The sequence below is a fragment of the Diaphorina citri genome, unplaced genomic scaffold (assembly GCF_000475195.1).
Source record: "Diaphorina citri unplaced genomic scaffold, Diaci psyllid genome assembly version 1.1 scaffold1498, whole genome shotgun sequence".
NCBI classification, from domain to species: domain Eukaryota; kingdom Metazoa; phylum Arthropoda; class Insecta; order Hemiptera; family Psyllidae; genus Diaphorina; species Diaphorina citri.
The window spans coordinates 9,282-37,216 of NW_007378924.1; the positions used below are offsets into that span (position 1 = coordinate 9,282).

The following is a 27,935-nucleotide window of genomic DNA, read 5'->3' on the forward strand; positions in this document are numbered from 1 at the left end:
AAAAATAAATATGTCAACTATGTAACAGAAATAAATACAGATTATAATAAATCCTTAGGATATTAATGACAACGATGATTCCTTAAAATTTGAAAAGAACTTACACTGCGGATATTGAATTGGTATCGTGCGACACTGGCCAATTCAAGAGATTCCCAAGTCCTACTTCGATTTTGCATTAGACTTGCGTCCCCAGAATCACCAGACTGTGTTAGTACTGTTCATACTGTATGTTTTTAGTTTGATAACTATGCAGCTAATAGGGAGCGCGCAGCGCGACCGTATTTTTTATTATTTTCTACAAGTTCGGCCATGCCTCGGGAGGAACTAGCGGGATTCCGGAGCGAAGCGACGGAATTCAGCTAGTATCAAATAAAATTTGCTTAAAGTTAAAGGGACGTGGGAGAAAAGTTGAGCTGAAAATGCCGAAAAACGATGAAATTCCGTTCCGTGTTAATATAGGCCGGGCGGGACGCTTGATTTCTGTTATGTGTTTTTTTTTTTTTTTATTTTAGTACTTTTTTGTTAATGTAGTACTGTTTTCTGTTGTGTTACTTATTGTCAGGATGATTTCCTTCATTCAAATCATGAGATATATCATCTGCGATGTGAGAACTAACTCTCCACGTGGTGAACATGGAGTGTGAGAAATGTGAGATTGTGTTAAATACTTGTCAAGTTATGCGTCCAGTAAAAGTGACTCAGGTTTCTTTAGGATGTATCTGTTGCATTGTTTGCGTCCATCAAAAGAGACATACATGTAAGCTTTCTCTGTGGTGTTCTTGTAGATAATGCATTTTTACTTTATTATTCATTGTGGATACATTTTGCATTGGTCGTTATTCTTACTGTTTTGTTCTTCAATGGCTACATAATATTTTTCACACCGACTGACATGCCATGATGGTAGGTACGGTCCTTAAGGAGAAGAGACACAAGTAAGGTTCCTTTGTGGTGTGCTTGTGTACCGTTTTTCCTTCAAATAAATAAACATATTTGGGCAACCAAGTTAGCCTTCTATTGATTTATTTTTGTTGTTGAAACTTATTTTGTTTGATTTATGATCAGAAGATGGTTTATCTGCATTCTGCAACACCTAACCCAGGATAGCACCAGAGCAGCTAGCTCGCAATCTCCTGGAAATTCCAATGCAGCTTTCGAAACGGAACTGCTAAGTTCTTATCGTCCCGAAATCGAAGAGAGAAGTAAGACAGGATAGGAGAAAGCCAGCCATTCCGAGAACAAACCTTATCTGTTTAGGTTAAAATCCGCCCCCAGGTGGGAATCGAACCCTCGACCTAGCGTTTACAAGGCAGACGCGCTAACCTCCAAGCTAACTAGGCTGGCGGAAATTCCCATGTACAGGACTCGTCAGGTGTTGAGCTTTCGAAACAGATTGAACCCTTTGAAAAACTGCAAGCTAGTTATACTAATAGTCTCCATGAAAGAGTCATGAACTGCAGTTTACGTTGCGAGATGTACAAGTTCGATGCCTGGATGTGGCAGATATTACTCAATATTGTCTGTTGTGCATTTCAAATTGGTTTTCAAAAGCATTTTGCACATCTCTGCATACATATCTACTTTTGTTAATATCGATGTTATGTATCAGGGCGTAGACACATCAGTAAATAAGGTTTCTTTGTAGCGTCACCACTTAGGTGTCCCTGTAATGCATTTTTTTCATATTGATCTAATGTTCTAATGGATTATGTATGTACTTACTTCATCTGTATTTATATGTATACGTATGGAGGTACTTACTGCATGTGTCATTGTATAGGTACTACTTGTGATATTACGAGTGATGAATTGATCTGAAGTTTGCAAGTTAAATGTGATGGAATGATGGATGACATGCAAAATGAATGTTTCCTCATTTGACAAGATGATTTGCAAGTCTGCATTTTCCAAGTACATAGGTACATATGCAATCCCTGTTCTCAGAACGCGGAAAATAGAGGTATAAGGCTGCAGTTACATTGGATCATGGATCAGCAATAACTTCCAACGCCACTTCATACGAAGAAAACGAAAAGCGCATTCATAAGGATTATGCATGCTTTTTAGCTGTACCTCCTCTTATTGTAATGCATTTTTACTTTCTTTATTATTCATTGTGGATACATTTTGCATTGGTCGTTATTCTTACTGTTTTATTCTTCAATGGCTACATAAAATTTTTCACACCGACTGACATGCCATGATGGTAGGTACGGTCCTTAAGGAGAAGAGACACAAGTAAGGTTCCTTTGTGGTGTGCTTGTAATGAATTTTTTACTTTTTATTCTTCTTTAGAATCATGTTTTCCATGACTATACAACATGCCATAATGGTACATACATATCTACTTTTGTTAATATCGATGTTATGTATCAGGGCGTATAGATACCTACATCAGTAGATAAGGTTTCTTTGTAGTGTCACCACTAAGGTGTCCCTGTAATGCATTTTTTTTTTTTTTTTTTTTTTTTTTTTTTTTTTTGTATAGGTAGCTACTACTTGTGATATTACGAGTGATGTATTGATCTGAAGTTTGCAAGTTAAATGTGATGGAATGATGGATGACATGCAAAATGAATGGTTCCTCATTTGACAAGATGATTTGCAAGTCTGCATTTTCCAAGTACATAGGTACATATGCAATCCCTGTTCTCAGAACGCGAAAAATAGAGGTACAAGGCTGCAGTTACATTGGATCATGGATCAGAAATAACTTCCAACGCCACTTCATACGAAGAAAACGAAAAGCGCATTCATAAGGATTATGCATGCTTTTTAGCTGTACCTCCTCTTATTAGATATTTATTGATTTCATTGAATATTGATTGATTTAATTAAATATTCAATATTTATTCATTTCATTAAATATTTACTTAATAAAGTGATGCCCTCAGTCAGTGAACTATTGACTAAGATCAGGTCTGCAACCTTGAAAGCTAGGTATAAAAGACTAAAAAACAACCTAGGCGTGCATATGTTCTGTGCGGATTTCGCAAGACCAGATGATGAAAGTTTCCAAGCCATAAACCTGATGCCATTGAAACTTAACGTGTTATAACGAAAACTAGTCAAGTTGAGTCTGTGATAAGGACAAACAGTGTGAGTGATAAGATCACCGAGATTGTAATCTTCATAAATAGCGTGAACATGAAATGAGCACTGGACATGGAAAATATGTTAAAGTTGCCTATAATAAATCCCAGTTTACCACATGTTGAACTTGCAATTTAGACATAATCCCAGTAAACCTTGTCAGAACGCACTACATTTTCTGAAGAAATTATTAAATAGATTTAATGTTCTTCGACATCTGCCAAGGGCCTTAGGCCAGCCACTCACTATCAGGTAGACCTGTCAGGACTACCTGAGAGTGAGTGGCTGGCCTTACTAATGAGTGTAAAAGATACATTTGAATCAAACAAATGCTCCGTGCTTAGATGTGGAGAAAATATTTCGGGTATTTTCGGAAAACGAATCCAGTAGGAAAGTAATGTAATCGGGTCAAAATTTCGATGGTCAGTTTTAAGTGCCAAAACACGTTTTGAGGTCCCTAGAGCCTAAATACAAAGTTTCAGCCATTGGTCCGTATGTGTGTCTATGTGTCTGTCTGTCTTTATACAAAATATCTCAAGAACGGTAAGAGCTAGAGACTTGAAATTTGGTATGTAGATGTCAAATGTGACAAGGATGTGACACAAAACTTTTGGTTAAGATTGATGGAACGGTTGGCGGCATTTTACCGCTTTTTCGCGGTTTTCGGTGTAATTTAACAATATCTCGGGAACGGTATAAGCTAGAGACTTGAAATTTGGTATGTAGTTCACAAATGTGACAAAGATGCAACACAAAACGTTTGGTTGAGATGGTTGCTGCGCTTGGCGGTATTTTGACCGCTTTTGGACAGATTTCGACCGTTTTTTGGCGGTTTTCAGCTATAGCGACAAAACGGTTAGACATATTGTAAAAGTTATGGTAAAAGAACACTCAAATAAGCATCATTCAATAGGATAAGGAAAGTCGTGTGATGTTCACAACAGATTTTTTCCATTCTTTCTGTTTTCAGTTCCTCATAGGTCTAGCGTCTGGCTCACACATTAAAGTGCCAGGTGTAGAGATGATCCCAGTCGAGGCATTCCGGCTGGTGCCGCATTCTAGCGGTAGTTACATTGTAGTAGACGGAGAGGTATTAGACTATGGACCTATACAAGCTGAAATCTTTCCAGGCAAATATACAAAGTTTCTACTCTGTTTTCAGCCTAACACAGAAAAAAAATGTCACATTTGTTCAACAAGAACTACATAATTACCTTTTTCGAGAGGCTTGATAGAAAGAACTGTAACAACGGAGTACTTACCGCCCCAAAATCGAAAAGAAGAAAGACAGGATAGGAGAAAGCCAGCCGTTCCGAGAACGAACATATATTTAGAAAAAACTTCGCCTCCGGGCGGGAATCAAACCCCGCGACCTAACGCTTATAAGGCAGGCGCGCTACCCACGATACTAACTAGGTTCGCCCTAAATTCGTCTGTTTTCTTATATTTTAAACATGTTTTCGGCCGGCCAGCCTACTTAGCTTAGTTGGTAGTGCGTCTGCGTTGTAAGGGCTAGGCCGCGGGTTCGATTTCCGCCCGGGCCGCGGATTTTATCCCGATGGGATAATGTTCGTTCTCGGAACGGCTGGCTTTCTCCTATCCTGTCTTTCTTCTTTTCGATTTTGGGGCGGTAAGTACTCCGTTGTTACAGTTCTTTCTATCAAGCCTCTCGAAAAAGGTAATTATGTGGTACCCGGATTAGTTAGATGAACATCTTTGACGCAATTGAGAGTCAAAAATGTCAATAGTCCTATGATGACAAAGAATACCACAAACAAACAACACATTTCATGACGCAAAATATTAGAAACTATTTCAATACAATGGCGAATACGTCTAGATAGAAGTTCATTTGAATAATCTTTGGTTAGATGAACATCTTTGACGCAATTGAGAGTCAAAAATGTTAATAGTCCTATATGATGACAAAGAATACCACAAACAGACAACACATTTCATGACGCAAAATATTAGAAACTATTTCAATACAATGGCGAATACGTCTAGATAGAAGTTCATTTGAATAATCTTTGCCTTCCCTAATAAGAAGGGAAGAGGAACACCAGAAAAACCTTGTACCTCGTGTCTCAATAATAACTCTTGGCCTAACTCTTGTTTGAATAATACATCTTTGTAATTGTTGTGGCGAATAACATCATGAACAACTTCATTGACGTCAAATTCCAAGATGGAAATTATCCAGAAGCCATACTAATAGTCGCTACCTATTGCTACTTATACCCTCCCTGGGTATAAAGTATGAAGTTATGAATGATTATGTGTTTAAGTATGATAAATAATTAACCTACTACCGAACACGGTAGGGGGTAAAGGTGTCTTCTAAAACCATCCAGATAGGGAAGTAAAACCATACACTATTTACCAAAGGACAATACCTTCCTACCAACCAAAGAAGAACCAAAAGAACCTAATTCAACAATCTAAAAAAAGCTCTAGTTTAGGTAGTCTTAGGCCAGCCACTCATTATCAGTAAGTTACCTTTTGATCAGGTATACCTGACGAGCACTCACACTATAAAGTAGACCTGACAGGCGGACCTTTTAAGCCGTGCCCGTCAGGCGTACCTGATAGTGAGTGGCCGGCCTTAGACAAAAGTTCATCGATACAAAACCATCAAGGCAGGTACCAAAACATTTGAAAATATTGTGAATTCTTGTTTGAATTTGGATTCTCTATGTTTAATTATTACTCACCATCAGAGATCGGTTTTTTAGATCAAGGTTGGTATGATAGGCACTGATCTGTCTCAATATGCTTAATGTATATTATACCGGTTTACCAGTCTCGACAGTTTGGTAATTTTACACAATTCCAAATCCGAGCGTTCAAACCAAACCCAACAGAAGGACTTGCAAGGTGTCTCAATGCTAGAATTACTTCATGAAGAAGACTGAGGACTGATGCACTGGGAGGTTCTTGTTGGCTTTGTAAGTATCGTTACGTACAGACCGTGCATGATTAGGGAAAAGGTAACGTTCTCTTTCTGACCTAAAATAATTGCTGGAAAAATGATAATTCAGCAAAGGTTTTACAAAATATGTAATATGTCCACCTCAAAATGACACTAGGTAATAATCTACTGGACTGAGGACTGATGCATTGGGAGGTTCTTGTTGGCTTTGTAAGTATCGTTAGGTACAGACCGTGCATGATTAGGGAAAAGGTAAAAGTTCTCTTCTGACCTAAAATAATTGCTGGAAAAATGGTAATTCAGCAAAGGTTTTACAAAATATGTAATATGTCCACCTCAAAATGACACTAGGTAATAATCTACTAAATTTTCATGTTGATACTACTCGTACGATTGAAATTTATTATCTAATCGTTTATATTTTATTTTATTTATTTATTTTTAATTCTTGATACTTATTGCTCAAAAACATTCTTCTTCTTGAAATCTGCAACTTTTTTCCTCCTCGCTATAAAATTTCCACATACCTAGGTACTTACTGAGACTTTGAATTCGCAAAATTTCTTTTTACGATGCGCATTTCAACATCCGCGGTGATAAAAATCGCCTAAATTATCAACTTAATCATTATATGGTGCAAGACGGTCTGCTTACATTGCAAGTTTGCAAGTAGGTGGTTAACTTCGAGAGATTACGAGTAGGTACCTAACATCCACATAATATAGTATGTACCTACTGCCATAATAATTATATTAATGTCTCTGTTCTGCCGAAATCTTAATGCAAACTTGCCCCATGTGGTAATGTACGTGCTCGTATAGTTATAGGTATGCTACCTACATACTCGTACCTAATCCCTACCTGCACCTATAGGTGCCTTATTAAGTGCCCGAAGGTGGTAATTTTATTGTTGATCTTCAGGTGGATATAGGTGCAATCATGGTGATTATGGAATTACCTACAAGAGGTAGGTGCCTAACTACCTATGTACAGCTATATTTATATTATAACTAGGTAAGTAGTGGAAGGTATATGCCTATTTATGTAGATAACGATTTGACGCCAAAAATTATATTTGCCAATACCTACTCTCTTTTCGAGTTTTGGTGATTTTGTAATTTTAAAGTCAGTATAGATATGTACCTAGGTACCTACCTAATTTATGTAATGTAGGTAATTTTGTTTATTACAGGTAGGTGTACCTACCTAGAGTTATGTAGCAGGATCAGTTTGTGCAAAACCTGTGCCAAATCTATGCAAAATTAAAAAAAAGTGTCAATCTTTAATTATTTTGTAGGGAAGATGTTAAATTTCCCATGTTTGTAGTGGAGAGATGTCAAATTTCCCATGTTTGTAGTGGAGATGTCAAATTTTTCTGCCGAATTCTTAATGCAAACTTGCCCCATGTGGTAATGTACGTGCTCGTATAGTTATAGGTATGCTACCTACATACCTACCTAATCCCTACCTGCACCTATAGGTGCCTTATTAAGTTATTAAGTGCCTGAAGGTGGTAATTTTATTGTTGATCTTCAGGTGGATATAGATACAATCATGGTGATTATGGAATTACCTACAAGAGGTAGGTGCCTAACTACCTATGTACAGCTATATGTAAATTATATGTGTAAGTAGTGGAAGGTAGGTATATATATGCCTATTTATGTAGATAATAATTTGACGCCAAAAATTATATTTGCCAATACCTACTCTCTTTTCGAGTTTAGGTGATTTTGTAATTTTCAAGTCAGTATAGATATGTACCTACCTACCTAATTTATGTAATGTAGGTAATTTTGTTTATTACAGGTAGGTGTACCTACCTACAGTTATGTAGCAGGATCAGTTTGTGCAAAACCTGTGCCAAATCTATGTAAAATAAAAAAAAGTGTCAATCTTTAATTATTTTGTAGGGAAGATGTCAAATTTCCCATGTTTGTAGTGGAGAGATGTCAAATTTCCCATGTTTGTAGTGGAGATGTCAAATTTCCCATGTTTGTAGTGGAGATGACAAATTTGCCATGTTTGTAGTGGTGATGTCAAAATTCCCATGTTTGCAGTGGAGATGTCCAATTTCCCATGTTTGTAGTGGAGATGTCCAATTTCCCATGTTTGTAGTGGAGATGTCAAATTTCCCATGTTTGTAGTGGAGATGTCAAATTTCCCATGTTTGTAGTGGAGATGTCAAACGTCTCATGTTATTACTGAATGGCCAGCGTTCTTCTAAAAATGTAAAAATAGTAATATATCTAAACCATTTATCTAATTTGGTGTTCATCATTTTGTAAATCATTAAATATGTAAAATTCTTATAGGTACCTAGGTACTTATGTAGATATTACTTAACAATAATTTTTATCAATGACTATTATAGTAGTTATACATAGATTATAATACTTAGTAGGTGTATACGTGAGAATTTTCAGGAACAAGCAAAATGTTCAGGTCATTAGTGCTCGTCATCAGAAATATGTATAAAATAATCTTCTGATAGTGAAATAAAATAAATGCCCAAGGATATCTTTATACATATTGAACCGTTATATTTTAACTAGGAACTATGGATATCCCCCTACTCGTAATGATAAAACATAAATAAATAAATTATAATTATTATAAAAAATCTGGTGTGAACATCACACGACTTTCCTTATCCTATTGAATGATGCTTATTTGAGTGTTCTTTTACCCTAACTTTTAAGTTGAGTCTGTGATAAGGACAAACAGTGTGAGTGATAAGATCACCGAGATAGTTATCTTCATAAATAGCGTGAACATGAAATGAGCACTGAACATGGAAAATATGTTAAAGTTGCCTACAATAAATCCCAGTTTACCACATGTTGAACTTGCAATTTAGACATAATCCCAGTAAACCTTGTCAGAACGCATTTCATTTTCTGAAGAAATCAATAAATAGGTTATGTTCTTCGACATCTGCCAAGGGCCTTAGGTCAGCCACTCACTCTCAGGTAGTCCTGACAGGTACACCTGATCAGAAATAATATGTCATTAGTGATTTGATTTTTGATATCAAAAATGATCATTATTTGTTCGCGTATGTTTCCCTGTAGCTTGGAGCAATACTGAATGGGTACGTGATACTAGGGATGATGTTCACATCAAGTATCCTCTAGAGGTTAATCAAATGATTAATAAATGATTAACACGAGTTTAATTAATTATAAATGATTAGACAGATCAGAAGATCTTGATTATTATTAACAAATTACGGATCTTCGTCTGTCAAATAGGACGTTTTATCTGAGTCTTGGTTTGGTGAAAGGGATTCGATTAGTCGAAGGTCCGATACCATAGCCAATTTTCGTATGAATATTAATATAAACAAACAACTGAAGACCAGAGGTTAAATTAGCTACAAATTCTACAATTCACAGATACAGATGCAGAGTAGGCAATCAAATATTAGGACAGAAGAGAAATCCAAAAAAGGGAAACCAATATAAAAAGTTTTATAATAAGACCAAAACAACACTTGGTAAAACTTTCAATACCTACTATTAAGAAATAAAAAACTCTTGACTTTTAGTTTTACAAATTCAATAATTATATTTTATCTATGCGCGTATTTCGGGTGTTACCCCATTCTCAAGATGATATTTAATTAAAACAAATAATTATACAACTACCTATATATAATTTACGCTAAAATAGAAAACAATGTACAAGAAGGGGGAATTATAGGGAAAACAAGTATATTAATTAAATTTTTGGCACTGTGGTCCTACTGTACTGACATCATTAGAAAGAAGACGTCCTCAGCTCCCGAGTTTAGACGTCTGAAATTTAGTCACACAACAACGACCAAAACATCATAAATCAAGATATCTACCTCTGTGTAGCTCAAGATCATTCACATTTTTAGTAGATAGATAATTAATTTTGTTAAAAGTAAACATAATAATATACTCGCAAACGAACTTTTCGCATGAATTTATTTATTATGTTTATCTATATTTTCTAGACCCCCAACAGGGTGCATACGTACGTACAAGATAAAACTTTTCCTCTTATTTTTGGGATGTGGGTCATGTCATGTTCAACACCTCTTGGTCTTCTTGTATAATGTCCTTCGTTAAGAAAAATGATTCTTTGTCTATTTCGTCAACAAATACAAAATTATGCACCTAGGTAGGTATAATGAAACAAAGCGAATAGGCGCTTTCATCCCCAACCAATGTCATTCGTTGAACAAATGAACAATATTTGAACATGTCCATGGGATTAGTCTGGCTAAGCTAGACTGTTCAGGTCTTCTCTAGAACCTCTATCGAACCCGCATCACATGATTGTCTGAATAATGGACATGACCATTAATCAAAAAAAATATAAAATAGTTATTTAATAGTCATCCTAGCGAATCAGACATGTGCCAAGATTTGCGTGCACAGCTCCCACATGTAGATAGACGTTAGCTAGAGGTCAAGGGTGAGAATCAGACAACATCTATTATTCTCAGTATGAATAAAAACTCTAGGTATTTACCTAAAATAGACAATATTAAATAAAGGTAATGAAAAGCTTGTGAATGGTAAGCAAATCGGACATTACCCTGACAACATTTTTTTAAGAGGTTTGACAGAGGGAACTGTAACTGCTATGGTCTTATCGTCCCGAAATCGAAGAGAGAAGGAAGACAGGATAGGAAAAAGCCAGCCGTTCCGAGAACGAACATTATCCCATCAGGATAAAATCCGCCCCGGGCGGAAATCGAACCCGCGCATACAAGGCAGACGCACTACCAACTAAGCTAACCAGGCTGGCAAGTAGATAATTTGATTAGTTAGTTTGCTTTCTATTTGAATAGATAGCCAAGGACCTAGTACTGATCTAGTAGTAATGGAGCAGTTGCAAATGGGTAAAAATTATAAATAAATGGTCGATTCCTAGCTTTCAGAAACGGAACCAATTCCGATGGAGCATGATCTTTGATTTCCTATGGTTTATAGTGAATATAGTGCAGTTTCCAAAAGAGATTTTTTTCTTTAAGAGGTTTGACAGAGGGAACTGTAACTGCAATGGTCTTATCGTCCCGAAATCGAAGAGAGAAGGAAGGAAGACGAAGAGAGAAGGATAGGAGAAATCCAGCCGTTCCGAGAACGAACATTATCCCATCAGGATAAAATCCGCCCCGGGCGGAATTTTTTGAAATCAACCCCAATCAGATTGCTTGATCCGAAGTTAATCCAAATACGCTCACTTGTGGCCTCGGCCATCAATGATCTACTAGTGTGGTTGCTTGTCCAAAGATAGTCTATTCGTACTCAATCTACAAGCATCCCCCTATTTGGGTTCTGGGGCACTCTATTCGGGTTTTGGGGCACTCTATTCGGGTTCTGGGCCGATTTCTATTTCACTTCGGGGGGGCGGCTTTTGTACTACAGGGTTGGGGTCGTTCCAGGGTTGTATTTCGGCCGAGCCGAACACGAGATAGAATAGATTGGTGACCGCCAGAATTATGAACGTGAGCCAAAACACGAGCCTCCATTCCGACATTGTACTCTGAAATGAAAATTGGAGTTAAATATAATGGAGCAACCTCCGTGGCCGAGTGGGTATCACACTAGGCTTGCACGTAGGAGGCCCGGGTTCGATTCCCGGCGGGTAGGGGGGGCGTGAAAAAATGAGAAAATGCCCAAAGGGGGTGCCATGCAAAAAAGTTTGAGAACCACTGATCTAGATCGTCGATTGTTGTGACTGTTCACACATTGCTATTGAGGTAGGTAACCAGCTAAGGATAATACAATGGCACTGCTGAAATCTAGCGTACAAACTGACTGACAGATTTGACATATCCCAGATTGGGTTTAATCTGGAACCAATCGGATCTGCCACCAGCTCACGTGAAAGGGGACCTAGTTTGTCACGTGACTTGAGATCGATCTGGGACCACGGATTAATGTTCGGAGGATATAAGCTATGGTCACGTACGTCTTGCAATAGGGTGGTGGTTAGTGGTTACTGTGAGGATTTAAGCTAACCAATGTGCTATCCAATGATGTTGAAAAATAAATAAATAATCAGTAATTAGATGTGATACATACCGCTCATTTGCGAAAAGAGAGCGCTATCTGCAAAATTCCTACTTTTCAGGAGAGCGATTTTTCTGTTTTTTAATGTCTAAAATTCGAATAACTCTGGATTACTTTGACGGAAATTAGATTCTTTAGGAAATATTTAGAAGCCCACATCCCAACTCAGTTTGACTTTCAAAGCAAGGTTGTTGATCTAAAGTCCTGCACAGACCACGTGTGTACTCTATCCGGTCATTTACTCAAATATGTCCTTGGTCCTTGAACGAAATGTGAACATCTTGGGATGTTTACAGTTTCAGTTTTGTGACTAGATGTACTAGAAAAGTTCCTCTTGAACTGTATACCTATTTCTGTTTTTTGTAACTGAATTCTCAATCTGAAACACTCTCGTAGAAGTCACCCATATGAATTGGGATAATTTCGAATAGGCACATACCTGCATAATTGCAAACGGGCAGGTATGTAGATATATTTTTCTTCATAAAAACAAACAAGTAAAAATTACGTACAAAACTTTGTCGTTCTATGATAGACTGTTCTCGAGATATTTTGTACGTATGTAGGTACAATGGTAACGTACCGCAGGTACAGACCCATTTGCAAAAAAAAAAAAAAAAAAAAAAAAAAAAAAAAAACCCCAGGAAACGAGGGGAAAAACCAAAATTCAAAAATATTACCTTAAAAACCCCCCCCCCTTTTTTTTTTTTTTTTCCTGAAAAAGAATATAGGTGGTTATTTCCACCCATTTCCGAGCTTTGAAAAGTTGGATCGATTCCAATACTTTCTTAATTCTTATTACATTGCATAGGTTAGGTTCCCTATACATAGTATGTTAATCATCACTTATTATCTATTTGTAGGCATCGATAATAATAAACAAAATAAGATTACAATAATTATAAATTATACGCAACCATCAAGTGTGGAAATTTTACTCTCAATAAATTAACTTTTTTTTTCCTGTATGGTTTTCCGCCTTACAATTCATTTTATCGGTAATAGGAACATTATGATACTTGCCTACCTACCTACCTACCTACCTACATGATAATAATATTGCCGATCATTTTGAGGCAGGACTGTATCCAGGATGCTCCAAATTTTCGGAGTCTGGCCCACAGTGCAAGAGAAGCTTTAAGCTCGTAGGGGGTGGCCGGGCCCCCTAGACCCTAAATTTTCGGAGTTCGGCGTACAGTGAGGGGGGCAAAGCGGCCCGCTAAATACGGCCCTGTTGTGAGGAGCATTATGAGGAAAATGAGAATCTGACAAGCAAAAAAAAAAAAAAAAAATAATAATAAGTTTCCAATCAGGAGAACTGACAGCAATCATGGGACCATCTGGTGCTGGCAAATCATCTCTGCTCAATATTCTCACAGGATTTCAGTAAGTACCAAAACTCGTAGCGCCAGTTGTTGTTGTTGTTGTTGTTGTAGCGGCTTTAGCTTTCGTTGAATGGTGATGACAGAGTAAAGAAAAGATATCTTTTTGTATCTGCCATACACCGGGGTGATGGTCTCTAGCCATGTTTAATTGGCTCGTCCTGAACCGCAGATGGTCTTTGCAACAGATGCAACATGTTAGCCAAAAGGCTAAGAGGCGATAATAGGCACTTAATATCTCATACTACCATTAATAGTCATTATCATTAATATAGGAACCGATATCTAAGCTAATGGGCGGAATGTAATTTATTGCGTGTAATTGTACACCTCTATTACTCTCCTAGGTGACAAAGTATACTGGGCGCTGCTAAAATAAAATCGCTTATCAACTTTTTCCCAATACCCTGTGGTGTGGAAGCTGGCAGCAGTTCCTTTCTGGACTGGATTTTGCAAATTAATCTCTAGACTTTTGCCTTTTATCAAAATAATCTCTTTTTTTTATCTCTAGACTTTTCCCCGAGATTAGATTAGAACCAGGGATTCTGTGAAATGTACTACGGTCGAACCTGTCTAATTGGGAATCCAAGAGACCAGTACTTTTTCCCCGACTTATCCAGGTTTCCCAAATACAATTTCAAATGAATGAGGGGTCACGATTTGTGACTTTGCCGGTAGTCGGTTATGTTAGTCGTCCAGTCATTACTATATTCTACACTCGAGTACAAACAATTCGGAACAACTGTCATTTTCATTCCCTGACAGCTTTTTCTGGATGAATATTCCCTGTTTAAATGGGAAAATTGAGCCTTTGTGGGAATGACTTTTTCTAGATACTCGGTCCGGAGCCTCTGTCAGTGGGAAAGGTTGCCATTTTCCTAGGTCCAGAGCCTTCTGCGGACCTCTGTAAGTGGGAAACTGTAAGAAAGCATTCCTCTTCCTCCAAACCAGTGTTCACATTTACCTCTATAAGTGGTAATAGGAAAATGGAAATCTCTCTAAGTGGGACACTTTTTAACTAGGAAACCTGGATAAGTGGGAAAAAATTGCCGGTCCCTTGGATTCCCACTTAGATAGGTTCGACTGTAATAAAAAAAAAAAACTGCTAAACGTCCATGTTGTTGGTTTCAAGATAGGTACCGTCTTTTGTTTTCCAGTTGCCTCTATTTTCAGCGAAATTGTTGATGCCATTCCAAAAGTTCGAATGTCAATTTATCCCAAAAACTTTGCACGTCAATGTAGTTTATTATATGAGATACCTATCTCTCTGTCTAGGTAGTTAGGTACTCATTGAATGTCACCAGCTAGAAAAAAAAGTTAAAGGTCAAAGTTTAGGATCGGATAAAGTGTTGGGAGTTGAAGTCAGCGGGTTACTGTATCAAGGTAAAATCAGTGTCGTTAAAGGTCAAAGTTTAGGATCGGATAAAGTGTTGGGAGTTGAAGTCAGCGGGTTACTGTATCAAGGTAAAATCAGTGTCGTAGATTCTCATTTACCTCGAATGGACGATAAAGTACGAACGAAAAGAACAGTTTAACGCCAACATTTTGCTTTCATTTCGTTTGTTTATTCTTCCATAAGGCTAAAAACACAATGGAGCAGAGAGAAAAGAGCATAGAGCTTTTGACCCTCAGGTCTATCCGGTTTTAAGTCGTCGCTTCTTATTAAGTACCTACTCTTGAACGATTTTTCCGAAGTGTAAACCATTGGCTGAAACTCACCGAATAGGACAGCTTAATTCACCAAAATAGATTAACTTGAATCGGATTAAGCGATTAAGTACTATGGCTGAGTGGATTAAGATTGGCCATCACATTTCTTAATGCAATTTAACTAACTTTAATCAAAGTGTTGCCAAGGGCAGTAAAACCTTTTTTTTTTTCCTCATGATTTCTGATGATCAAATAGTTAATCATTAATCCTGGATGATCATGTGTTAATCATCATGGCATTTAATTAGGTACTTGGGATGAGCACTAAAATTTCCATTAGTCACTAAACAAATGCGTCTCTTGCCAATAGGCAACATGACCATAATTATTTAGGTACCTATTATATACATACTTACATACCTAATTCTAATTACTATTTTGATACGCGCTTGTGTCTACAATGAAGAGTCCACGGGCAAAAAAGATGAGATTCCATTTCCAAGAAAAAATAGTTAAGGGTATTATCGAGTACATTACTACCGAAAGTATCGATTTTTTAAATCAAAAATCCCAAAAACCAGCCTAGTTAGCTTGGTTGGTAGTGTAAGCGCTAGGCCGCGGGTTCGATTCCCGCCCGGGGCGGATTTTATCCTGTTGGGTTAATGTTCGTTCTCGGAACGGCTGGCTTTCTTCTATCCTGTCTTACTTCTCTCTTCGATTTCGGGACGATAATACCTTAGCAGTTACAGTTCCTTCTGTCAAACCTCTTCAAAAAAAAAAAAAGAAAAAGAAAAAAAAAATGCCAAAAAGAATGATGGTACAGAGGTAAACGATTTGAAAGTACCTGTAATTGTATATAGTGTACCTGCAATTAATATGTGTAGGTACCCTAGGCACAATCGTACCCATAATATGGGTACAAAACATAGATAGGTAATTACCTAACTGATGGTCTAAGTAGGTACCTACCCATTTTTATGTACCCAGATACATTCATAATATGAATATTATTTCATCGGTGGCATAATTATAAAATTGGTATGTTTTGACTTTGGACCGTAGCTTCATGAAGTGTGACTGACGGTATCCACGAGTTATGTATTGCAACAAATTCTTCTCTCTAGAAATTTACCAGATCAGTAATGTGTTATTATGTCACAACTGCAGCATTGTAGGATTTTCCCAATATCTCAATTATCCTAAAATCCAATGTTTACCTACCACGCTGGCGCCGGTCGCTATGCGCATTATATTACATAGCTACTCATTTTCCTCACGAGGATGAGTGGGCCCCGCAACAGCCAGTCACGGAATCAATCATTTGCATGATACAAAATTTCTTGACCCCGCCGGGAATCGAACCCGGGTCTCCCGCGTGGAAGGCGAGCGCAGTGACCACTACGCCATGGGAGCTGACCAAACACCTATTGCTAAGGGAATCAATAAATAAGGCTTGTCTCGCCTGCAAAACCAAACCTACGAAAATGATAGAGACCCTCTGTGAAGTCTATGAGGTGAATCTATGCTGTCGAAGCAGTGTAGACGGTTCAGTCGACATCGATTGACGTCGATCGACGGCCGACTATGTGTGGACATGGACACACCTTTAGAATGTCACCAAAACGTTTGTAGTAAAGGCGACACGTGACCAAAAAGGTTGGGCACCACTGTCCTATACGAAATTACGACGAATGAATCTAGTATATAATAGTAGTGAGGTACCAGATGGTAACTAGTTTAATAACTGGCAGTTAGCAGGTCCAGTAGGTACAGCTTATAGCAGTAAATCCGACGGCTGAATGTAAACTGTAGGTAAGTCCATGGACAATAAATGAGGTAGATCTGATGGCATAAGTAAAGTTAGTATTAGTACTATCATTTTTGACTGTAGACGTACCAACATTATGCTTACTAGAAGCGAGTTTCATTAGAGTTGTAGAAGCTTAACCCATCCTTTAGGACTGTTTGCCTCTACACCTAAGCCGGAGTGGGCTTTTTAGTCCGTCCTTCCTTTATTATTACAACAGTAATAAAAAGGTATAAGGGACGGACTATTGTATTCGCTTCGGTGTCTGTCCCTGTTGGGATTGAAATCTGCCATTGGAATAGCATTAATAAAAGAAGACCTTGTTGAGACTGCGGGAGTAAAGGGACTTTTCAGTATCATTCTGGCAGGATAGCAAGGTACCTATATTCTGTTCTATTCTAATATTTACAATCCTTTTCTCCACACAGGTAGATGATATCCTGGACACCATAGGCCTCGTGCTTAGCAAACACACGTTGTGGACCTATTGGGATTGAAATCTGCCATTGGAATAGCATTAATAAAAGAAGACCTTGTTTAGACTGCGGGAGTAAAGGGACTTTTCAGTATCATTCTGGCAGGATAAACAAGGTACCTATATTCTATTCTATTCTAATATTTACAATCCTTTTCTCCACACAGGTAGATGATATCCTGGACACCATAGGCCTCGTGCTTAGCAAACACACGTTGTGTGGTCGCCTGTCAGGAGGTCAGAAGAAACGTCTCTCCATAGCGCTAGAACTCATTGACAATCCTCCCATCATGTTCCTGGATGAACCCACCACGTGAGTAAATTATTATTAACAGTTTCATAGCCAAAAATAAACAAAAAAAAATCGTACAGAATAGAATACAAGATAGATACTTGAGTAAACTCTAACCCTTTGGATTTATCGGGGCGAATGAGAATGGATAAGCTTCAATAATCAGTTTCTATCAGTATCTGACTAATCAGATGCTGGATCGAATGAGGATAATGATAAAAACGATACACCGGGCCCGTTAGAGCGATAAAGGCAAAGAAGACAAAAGTCGACAAATTTGAAGAGTTTCAGTTCCATAAAGAGACCGCCATTTTGTTCTTGTGCATGATTTTTGGTGTCACCCCTTTCTAAAAGTTTTATATGGTCCAAATGAAGGTCCATGCCAAATTTGGTGCTTTCCTGATGAAATGCAGCTTTTTTGACGTTCGGCCACCGACTATTCTTGTAGAAATCAAGTGTTACTCTAGCAAATAGAGTTGTCTTTTGCTTTCCAACACAAAAGGCATTGAGTTAAAGGCCGCCATTTTGTTCTTGTGCATGATTTTTGGTGTCAACCCTTTCTAAAAGTTTTATATGGTCCAAATGAAGGTCCATGCCAAATTTGGTGCTTTCCTGACGAAATGCAGCTTTTTAAGGTCCATGCCAAATTTGGTGCTTTCCGGATGAAATGCAGCTTTTTTGACGTTCGGCCACCGACTATTCTTGTAGAAATCAAGTGTTACTCTAGCAAATAGAGTTGTCTTTTGCTTTCCAACACAAAAGGTATTGAGTTAGCGTCAGGCATCCGATTTTTTCTTCAATTTTGTAGTAAAATGTAAGATGACTCACTCCATTGTTCGATCATCGTGAGCCTATTAGATTTTGAAGTTCATGAAACTAAAAGCCTTTATCTCAAAGGGGAAATTATTAACTGAAAACATCACATGTCCTAATTATCTCTCATCATTCTCTTATATCTTCCAGAGGTCTAGACAGTAACTCTACTAACCAGTGTGTGGCCATGCTCAAGGCTCTGGCCCGAGGTGGCCGTACTATTGTCTGCACCATCCACCAGCCTAGTGCCACCATATTTGAAATGGTGGACCACCTGTATGTGATAGCTGAGGGCTAGAAACTTGTTCAAATCTCGAGTGCCCATTGAGTTAGCGTCAGGCATCCGATTTTTTTTCTTCAATTTTGTCTTAAAATGTAAGATGACTCACTCCATTGTTCGATCATCGTGAGCCTATTAAATTTTGAAGTTCATGAAACTAAAAGCCTTTATCTCAAAGGGCAAATTATTAACTGAAAACATCACATGTCCTAATTATCTCTCATCATTCTCTTATCTTCCAGAGGTCTAGACAGTAACTCTACCAACCAGTGTGTGGCCATGCTCAAGGCCCTGGCCCGAGGTGGCCGTACTATTGTCTGCACCATCCACCAGCCGAGTGCCACCATATTTGAAATGGTGGACCACCTGTATGTGATAGCTGAGGGCCACTGTGTGTACAAGGGCTCGAGTGCCAATACCATTCCCTATCTGCAAACCATTGGTCTCCATTGTCCGCAGTACCACAATCCTGCTGATTTTCGTAAGTTTTTTTCATAGTTGCAGTCTTGCTCTACTGCCTCTACTAGGTAAAGGAACTTTCCAGTCTCATCCTAGCAGTATAAATGAGGTATACAGTGAGTTTTGTAAATGTAAATGCAGTTTCTTTGTGTTATTATGTAACAACTTTGGTGCTCACTGCAGCATTGTAGGATTTTCCCAATATCTTCAATACCTAATCCTAAAATCCAATGTTTACCTACCATGCTGGCACCGGTCGCTATGCGCATTTATATGTCATAGCTACTCATTTTCCAACAATACCCTATTTCTCTACAGGTGGACTCTGAGCCAGGCACACCCAACTTCGTAACCGACTCCCGATACGAAGAACTCAGGTTCGAATCTCTCAAGCGCATCCTAACCGAATCCAAAGGCAAGAAAGCGGAACAGGACCGACAGCGCGCTCTCGACTGTATGCCCCTACACCTAAGCCGGAGTGGGCTTTTTGTGTATCTCACTAATGATTAAAGCTCTATGCTCTCCGCTCCACTGTTTTTAGCCTTAATCAGATATTTGACCAACGGCAACGGAAGATTTCCAAAAAGACCAAAAAGAGATATATGCTATAAATACATAGTTAAGTATTAATTTCTAGATTTGAAGGAGTCTGCCCTTTGGTCTTTCGCCTCACCTTCTGCTACCGGGCTACCCCGTACTTTCTTCACTCGTTGTTCATCACTGAACCCAGCCAGAACCCAGCCCAGCATTAATGTTCGTTTCATCAATAACTAAATGGTTACCATGTGAAACTACATAAATACCCAGCTATTTTTTATTTGCCTAGGTAGGCATACATACTTATTATCTTACTAAGCATAAGAGTATTGCAGATATGTAAATGTTGAAGAAAATACTGAGCCGGATTTCCGAAATCCTTGGGAGGAAACTTTTACGCTGCGATTCATTGCAATCCTGTTGCAGATTTCCTCGCACCAATCTTGACATGAGACCAATAAATCTTGTTATAAGATATACGACCAACACAACCAGTTCTGTCTCTGTACGAGAAAATTCTATTTGAGAAGAAGTAAAAGACTTTACTATAAGTAGGTTATCATTATCACACCTACTCGTGGTTTGTGTGTTTGAGTCTGAGATTCTTCCGAGATCGAACCCGCGACCTAGCGCTTAAAAAACAGACGCTACCCTCCAAGTTTACTAGCCCGCTTCGAGTTTACTATTCTTTAGAAAACATTCCAATATTTCCATTCATTTGTTGCACTTATTGCTTGCAATTCGTTAGATTTCGCTCACTTAAAATGGAATGTCATGGATTTTGATTCTACGATCATTTCTGTTTAGTGCAGCTATAAGACTGCTTGGTACAGAATAGAATACAAGATAGATACTTGAGTAAACTCTAACCCTTTGGATTTATCGGGGCGAATGAGAACGGACAAGCTTCAATAATCAGTTTCTATCAGTATCTGACTAATCAGATGCTGGATCGAATGAGGATAATGATAATGATAAACGATACACCGGGCCCGTTAGAGCGATAAAGGCAAAGAAGACAAAAGTCGACAAATTTGAAGAGTTTCAGTTCCATAAAGAGACCGTAAGACTGCCCAGAGCTTGGTCATTCCAATAATGATACATAATGTATAGGTATGTAACTATAGAGGTAGGTAGGTCGAAGACATAATGAGTACCTACTTGGCTTGAACAAACAAATTGATTGTATCTCGTTTTTTAGTTTATGATTATTTTCTTATCCGCCTGAGTGACAAGCAAAAAATACCATCATTAATTTCTTCGCAAGATAAATTGTCATGTCCTTTAGAATACGAAATTTCCTCGTCTCCTTTATCAGATGAGAACAAAAACTAACGACCTTCATCTTGAACCTTGTCTGGGCCTGAACTTCAAAATATGATGAATAATGGTTGCAAATAATGGAAAATTATGTGCACAATAGAATGAATTTATTTAAGGAGGACCTAATCTTACTTGGGCCCTCTTTAGCTAAAGCGGCATTTCCCACGTGTTATACATATTGATAGAAAATCCGTAATTCGTATTTTTCTTTCCCACTATTATTTTGGCCTGATAGCGCGACCACATTGGGTGCCACAGGACACTATATATTTTAAATGGTTGGGTATTTCATACATGGGGATAGGGGGCCTACGGGTAGGTATAGGTACCATTAAATATGCTTTGCCAGGTAACGTGTTTGAGTTGGTCGGAACTTCCGACCATTTACCGAAAGGAAAATACGCCTGAACCTACCAAAAAATCATATTGATATTTCCATTATCCACGAAGACCCAGGAGTTTTTGTAAAATCTTCCCAATACTTTTCAATAGAAATCTAAAACTTTCAAAGTTAGAGCTGGTTTTCTCAAAACTCAAATTTTCGTCTTTAGGGATAAGATGGATAACACATCAATTCCCTCTTTGCATTCTTCTCGAAATTTTTTACGCATTTTTGCCAGTCATTTTCCTCTTAATATGCGTTCGAGTCGTCTCAAGTGGTTCGGAAAACAGATAAATTATATCCAAGGACACATCAACAAATCTGTCTTTGAGATATACGGAGGCAGATCTGTCAGTAGGCAATTAAAATTCCGTCAGATCTTAATCTTACCCCAGGAATGGTTTGCTGAAAACATTCCAGTAATATTTCCAGATACCTCTTTGCTGAAAAAGATTTGTCAGCAAATTTCCATCAGATGTTATCAAAATCTCAAGATTTTTGGACTTCAAAATATGATGAATAATGGTTGCAAATAATGGAAAATTATGTGCATCACAATTGAATGAGTCTATTTAAGAAGGACCTAAAATCTTCCCTCTTTGCATTCTTCTCGAAATTTTTTTACGCATTTTTGCCAGTCATTTTCCTCTTAATATGCGTTCGAGACGTCTCAAGTGGTTCGGAAAACAAATAAATTATATCCAAGGACACATCAACAAATCTGTCTTTGAAATATACGGAGGCAGATCTGTCAGTAGGCAATTAAAATTCCGTCAGATCTTAATCTTACCCCAGTAATGATTTGCTGAAAATATTCCAGTAATATTTCCAGATACCTCTTTGCTGAAAAAGATTTGTCAGCAAATTTCCATCAGATGTTATCAAAATCTCAAGATTTTTGCTGAAAATCAGCAAAGTACCATCTGATTTTATCCATGCACTATTATCTACCAGCAAATTGTACTGACGCGACGTGATTTGATTGTAAAATGTGCCTGGGCTTCTACACACAGTAGACACACATGCTTATGATTGTCATGTTTGTGTATTGTCGGTGGGTATGTTTGTATAGGTATAGTACCCATTATGTATGTTAGTAAACTACCTACCTAGGTACCCATCATAGTTTGATGAGTTGGACTCCCATCTTCTGGAGCTTCTCCAAAATGGGAAGATTTATCCTCGTGATAAAAAGAAGATAAATCTTGCGTTATCAGATGGGATACCTTGTTATTAACAAGTTGTTATTTGTATACAATAAGAGGGAAATCAACAATTAATTTGTTTGATATAAATCTTTTGATTAACAAGTCTATTTATTTGTACAATTTGTAACTTTGTAGCATAAATCTGCTAGTTTCTGGAAGTTTAGATCACACGTGACCCGATTTTGGCGGTCACTGAGGCCTCCCTTGACTTATAATATAGGTAAGTTGATCACCCCAGTGTTTAGTGGTTAGCGCGGAAGACCCGGATCTGGTTTCAGTTCAAGTCAATTCATGAAATTTATCGTGTACGTAATATTACGTATTGAATTACTATTGATCGCGGAACGGCATTTGTGACAAACGAGCATTCTTACCACAAATTCCTTTCAATGTAAGTTGAGATAGAAAGTTCCTATAGACCGAAACCCAACAAAGATAACAAATTACATTCCCTTGCTCACAGATTCCGACAACAATAGAAATGAGATGGGCACCACAGCTGTCATGAAGGCTCCGTCAGAGTTCATCCGATTTGGCGTTCTTCTCAATCCGTTCCATTCTCAGATATTCGGGGAATGATATCAGATATTTCCTAGTAAGAAATATCTTGGGATAGTATACTTTGCATTTAATTTTTGTATAAAATCACCATTGTAAATAAAAAAATTGTACATACTATTGAGAAATCATCACATAATGTTTTATTTGTTTAGAATTTTAGACTCTTTAATGATCATCATTCAATGTACACAAAAAAAGAAAGTACAAAAAAATGGCGAAATTATTGCCTGGGGCTACTTCTACCATTGAACCCCGTTCCTTTGTAGACCGAACTATCCAAATCATGAAGCTCCTCCCAACTCCAGGTGTAACAGAATAGAGACGTTCAGTGTCAACTTGAATTTTATACCTGTGAGTCCTGTGCGGTAGAAGAAGCTTTGTCCTACTTCTATTATGAACACATGAATATTTTCAGAATAGCGCCGTTTTTCACCACTGGAGGCCAGGGTGGTAATAACAGGGCCTCGCGATTCACTTCTCAGCCTCGTTGGCTTTCCTCAGAATGATTTGATTCTTGACGTAGCAAATGCCGACCGCGGCCAGAATGAAAGCGGCCACTCCTACAACCAGGGAGAGGCCCAAAGCTCTCCTTGTCCTCTGAGAGGGCACGGTGTATTCAAACTTGAACGAGGCTGTCTCGAAATCGTTCGTGGAGAGGGTGATCACCTGAAATTCACGTGAGAGAGAGTGATGTGAGTGGAACATGTTGAAATGTAAATTAATAATGAAAGCATAAAGTATAGCTGGATATTATGTGTGAAGCTTTGACAGGAGTGTGTGTTGTGAGATTAAATAAGTAAATAAATATACCTACTAAATGGTAAGTATTGTTACCGTCCATCTGATAAGGGACAGACTACGGAATGGGTATACTACAGTACAGTCCACAATAAAAATTACCTTATGTGAAATTATTTTCTGTCGATACATGTTAAAGTTTTTTTTTTTTTACTTGGTCTTCTCTTTTTTGTGGATCTTTCCGACATCGACAGTAAGTTGTAACATTGTTCATTATTCTTTGCTGCTTTTGCTGCTGCTTCTTGTTGTTGTTGTTGTTGTTGTAGCCAAAGTCCCATCAGGTACTTCCATCCCCACCTGTTACTGTTAGGCCCAGGTGTTCAGCCACTTTTATTGGTTTCAGCCACATATCTATTGGTGTCAATTGTGTTGGCTTAGAGGGGCAACTGCTTCTTCTTCTTCTTTTCTTGTTCTTTTTCCTCCAAGAATGAAGTAGGGATTGAACGGTATAGATAAGAAAATTACAATTTATGCAAATAATTAACATTACCTACATTCAAGAGACTTTATCTACAAACAGGCAAAATACTGAATTTTATATTACAAACTACACAATGCTAGATTTTATATTGCATACTCTTACCTCTCAGCACATAACTTAACTATTACATCTTTCACTGAAGCGGTATGAAGTTGCGCCGATAAACCTTTTAGGATATCAAAAAATTTCAAGCTTTCGAATGAATAATCAGGATTTACATGAGAAACATATTCAATTTGCGCCAGTTGTGATTCTGATTTTACTACCTGATACAGTAGAAGTCCCTCATTTCCAAGTGCTTTGACACTGTACTTGAACCTCTCTACATTAGAAACGTGATAAACTGTAAAAGTCCTTTTTCCACGTTTCATAGCCCTATAGCCCCCAGAAAGTTGGAAGTTGATCATTTAGTGAAATTTGATGACCTGCTCGATTTAAAAATTAAATAAAATCGGCGCAAATTGAATTGCACCTTCAAATGCACAACAGTGTACTAACACTAGATGTTAATCCATGCAAAATACATAGAGTACAGCTAGAATGTTAGATACTAACAAAGCCTTGACTTTTTGCACCCAGAGCAAAACGAGCATAAATTAATTTTCTGTGTCAACCTATAGCTAGATTCTCATATGCAGTGTAAAAGTCATCTGATGGCTTGGCTTAACGTGGGATAACTATGCGTATAGTACACGTTTATACAGAGTGCGTCTTTCACAATCTTATTATTATTATTTTTCAACATTTCAAATTTATTTGTTTTCATCAATACATTAAATAAACATAAGATAGTATCTAGTATTACCTATCTACTGAAGAGAATTTGATCAAGATAACTTCTTTCGATGTTTCGCAATCATTCGAAGCAAACGCAACTTGTTTTGCAGACAACTGAAAGAAAGACAGAAAAGTAAAGAAGAAACATCGACGAGAGAAGAACCAAGGATAAATATAAATACCTAATATTCGTAGGCAAGTTTGATTTTTAGAGCTTAGACTGTAAAGGCTAAAAGTGTCAAAAGCCTTTTTGATTTGGATAGATTTGATTTCTAAAGTATACCATACCTCAACAAGTTTTAACCCGTTTGTCCTATCTGTCCTGTTTTCAGACAATCCGGCTACAAGGGTGACGTTAAGGCCATGAATGTCAAAGAATGCACCAGTAAGAAGCTAAGTACCAGATCCTCATGCTATATTATGCAAGACGATCGACTGTCCCCTCTATTCACAGTGTTGGAAATTATGATGATGGCGGCAGATCTGAAAATCAAAGCTAGCTACAAATATAAACAACTCATTGTAAGTAAATCAAAGCTAGCTACAAATATAAACAACTCATTTTAAGTAAATCAAAGCTCCTACATTTTTCCCCCAAGCGCCAATGCCGGGGATTCGCCAATGCCGGGGATTCGGAGACCATCACAAAACCAGCCATAGATCTTTACCTATCCTTGGAAAAACAGAATCGAATAATGAGACTAATTTGATTACAGGCAATCGTCATTTGACGAAGAGCTCATAGGCATAGGCAGTATTTGCTCAGCAGTTACGAGGGCTGGAGGTCAGAATCTAAAAGAGATTCGCCTACATTTTCAAAACTCTTGAAAACGCCACCTCGTAATTGGACCTGTTGGGACAAGAGAAATTATAAATTGATGGGAATAGTATGGTAGACAAAGGCGCTCGCCTGGTAAACGAGAGGGCTTGGAATTTTAGCCTCATTTATTGGAAACTTTGACTACATGATAGAAGAGCTCTAACTCTAAAGCTTTAGGGTCGGGTGATGCGGAATATCTCCAGTGGTAACTTCGCCCATTGATGATCTTCCAATTGAGTCTACTACATACATATTATAACATACGGACGAGGAAAGTTTCAAGTTTTGACTCGACCATTTTTTTAATCATTACAAAGTTTGTCTTTTTCCCCACAATACGACTCACCACACACTATACTCGAGGCGGGGCTTGATGAAGCCGGGGATCCACTTGACCGCGATCGAGTTCTTGGTTGCCCGCGCCGTCAGGTTATAGGGAGCGCGCGGTGCAGTGTTCTCAATCATGAGCTCGGTCTCCGAACTGATGGTCGCGGCTTCGTTGCTAGCCACGCACTGGTAGAAGCCGCGATCCTCTTCCTGTATGTTGACGATGGTGATGTTACCGCCTGTCAGAATCGTACGATCCCGCGGCAACGGATTACCGTCCTTCTGCGAAACAAATCGAGAGAACGAATCTGTCTAATCAGTGTAGCTGTAGACAAATGTCACCTTACAGATTATTAAGGGCCGAATGCACAGTCGTGTCTTAATGATGAAGGATTCCTTTAAGTGCTTTCCTAAAATTCATATGCATAGTGGATCCTAAACTCTTCCTAGTTACGCAATGTGTATTTTTCGAATTTCTTTTACATTTTAATTTCAATACACTGACGTGCAGAAAATTTGAAACAGATTGACTTTGAAAATAAATGGCTGTAAGAGAATTCATATTCAATGAAAACTGTCCTAAATTTTTTGCATTCGAGTGTAGCAACAAAAAATCAATCGAAACTGGTCGATAGCAAATAAACGCGATTAGTACTCATAAAGAAGAGAAGAAAATATAGAAAAAATAAATAACATAGGAAAATGAATTCCTTTAAGGAAAGGAAAAAGGAAACCTTTATCATTTAGGAACAACTGTGCATTCGGCCCTAAGAGTCAGAAATTGGTATAGGGCAAACTGGCTGTTGTTGATAATTTAATTTTGTATTTACTGACAATTTTATTTAGTATCAAATTGTTGAAAAAAGTAGCCAACTATAAGAGAGCCATTTGTACTCATCTAGACACAGAGTAATTATTATTTTCACGCTCTTCTTGGAAAATAAAAAAACAGGTAACTAGTACACAATTTTACCTACAGTTTTACTTCCGAAATTCCATGGGACTGTATGGGGACTCAACTCTCTATCACAGGATTACTGTGAAGTCAAGCGAATGAAATGTTACACCCACAACTCATTCTGATATTACAGCAAAAGTGAGTAATATTGTAGTACATAAAGAAAGTGCAAGCGCAGTCAAGGAGGGCAATGAAAAAGACAAATCAGCCATAAAAGATAACAAAGTTAATAATGTTGACAACTCAGTTTTGGATCACGTGTCTGATTACGTAAACTCATTTTGGGTTCCTACCAATGAAGCAGAAGTTAAAGAAAAGAGTAAAGAAATGAAAACGTTAGACCAACAAAAAGTAAATCAAGATACAGCAAATAGGTCAAACACGGGTCCGATTGTTAAACAAGGAACACCTCAACTAGCTGAAACCCAATTAACCCATGAAAATGTCAAAACAACTACTGTCTGTACAAACACAACTGCAGAAAATGTTAAATCCACTATTCCATGTACTCACTCAACTACAGA

The 27,935-nt window shown here is 37.9% G+C and overlaps 1 protein-coding gene and 1 non-coding gene across 2 annotated transcripts in view; one reads left to right on the forward strand and one right to left on the reverse strand.

Annotated features, from left to right (window-relative positions):
• Positions 1-4,066: 4,066 nt before the first annotated feature.
• LOC103516154 (ATP-binding cassette sub-family G member 4) overlaps positions 4,067-27,935 on the forward strand; it is a gene marked incomplete at its 5' end in the record, with an annotated part of 38,933 nt that continues 15,064 nt past the window's right edge. The window contains 3 exons of the mRNA XM_026828631.1: positions 4,067-4,186; positions 17,563-17,708; positions 19,023-19,261. Coding sequence (XP_026684432.1) covers positions 4,067-4,186; positions 17,563-17,708; positions 19,023-19,261 — 505 coding nt within the window. The remainder of the gene's footprint in view (positions 4,187-17,562; positions 17,709-19,022; positions 19,262-27,935) is intronic.
• Trnag-ucc lies at positions 16,455-16,526 on the reverse strand. Its single transcript has one exon. It is a non-coding gene; the product is annotated as a tRNA-Gly (tRNA).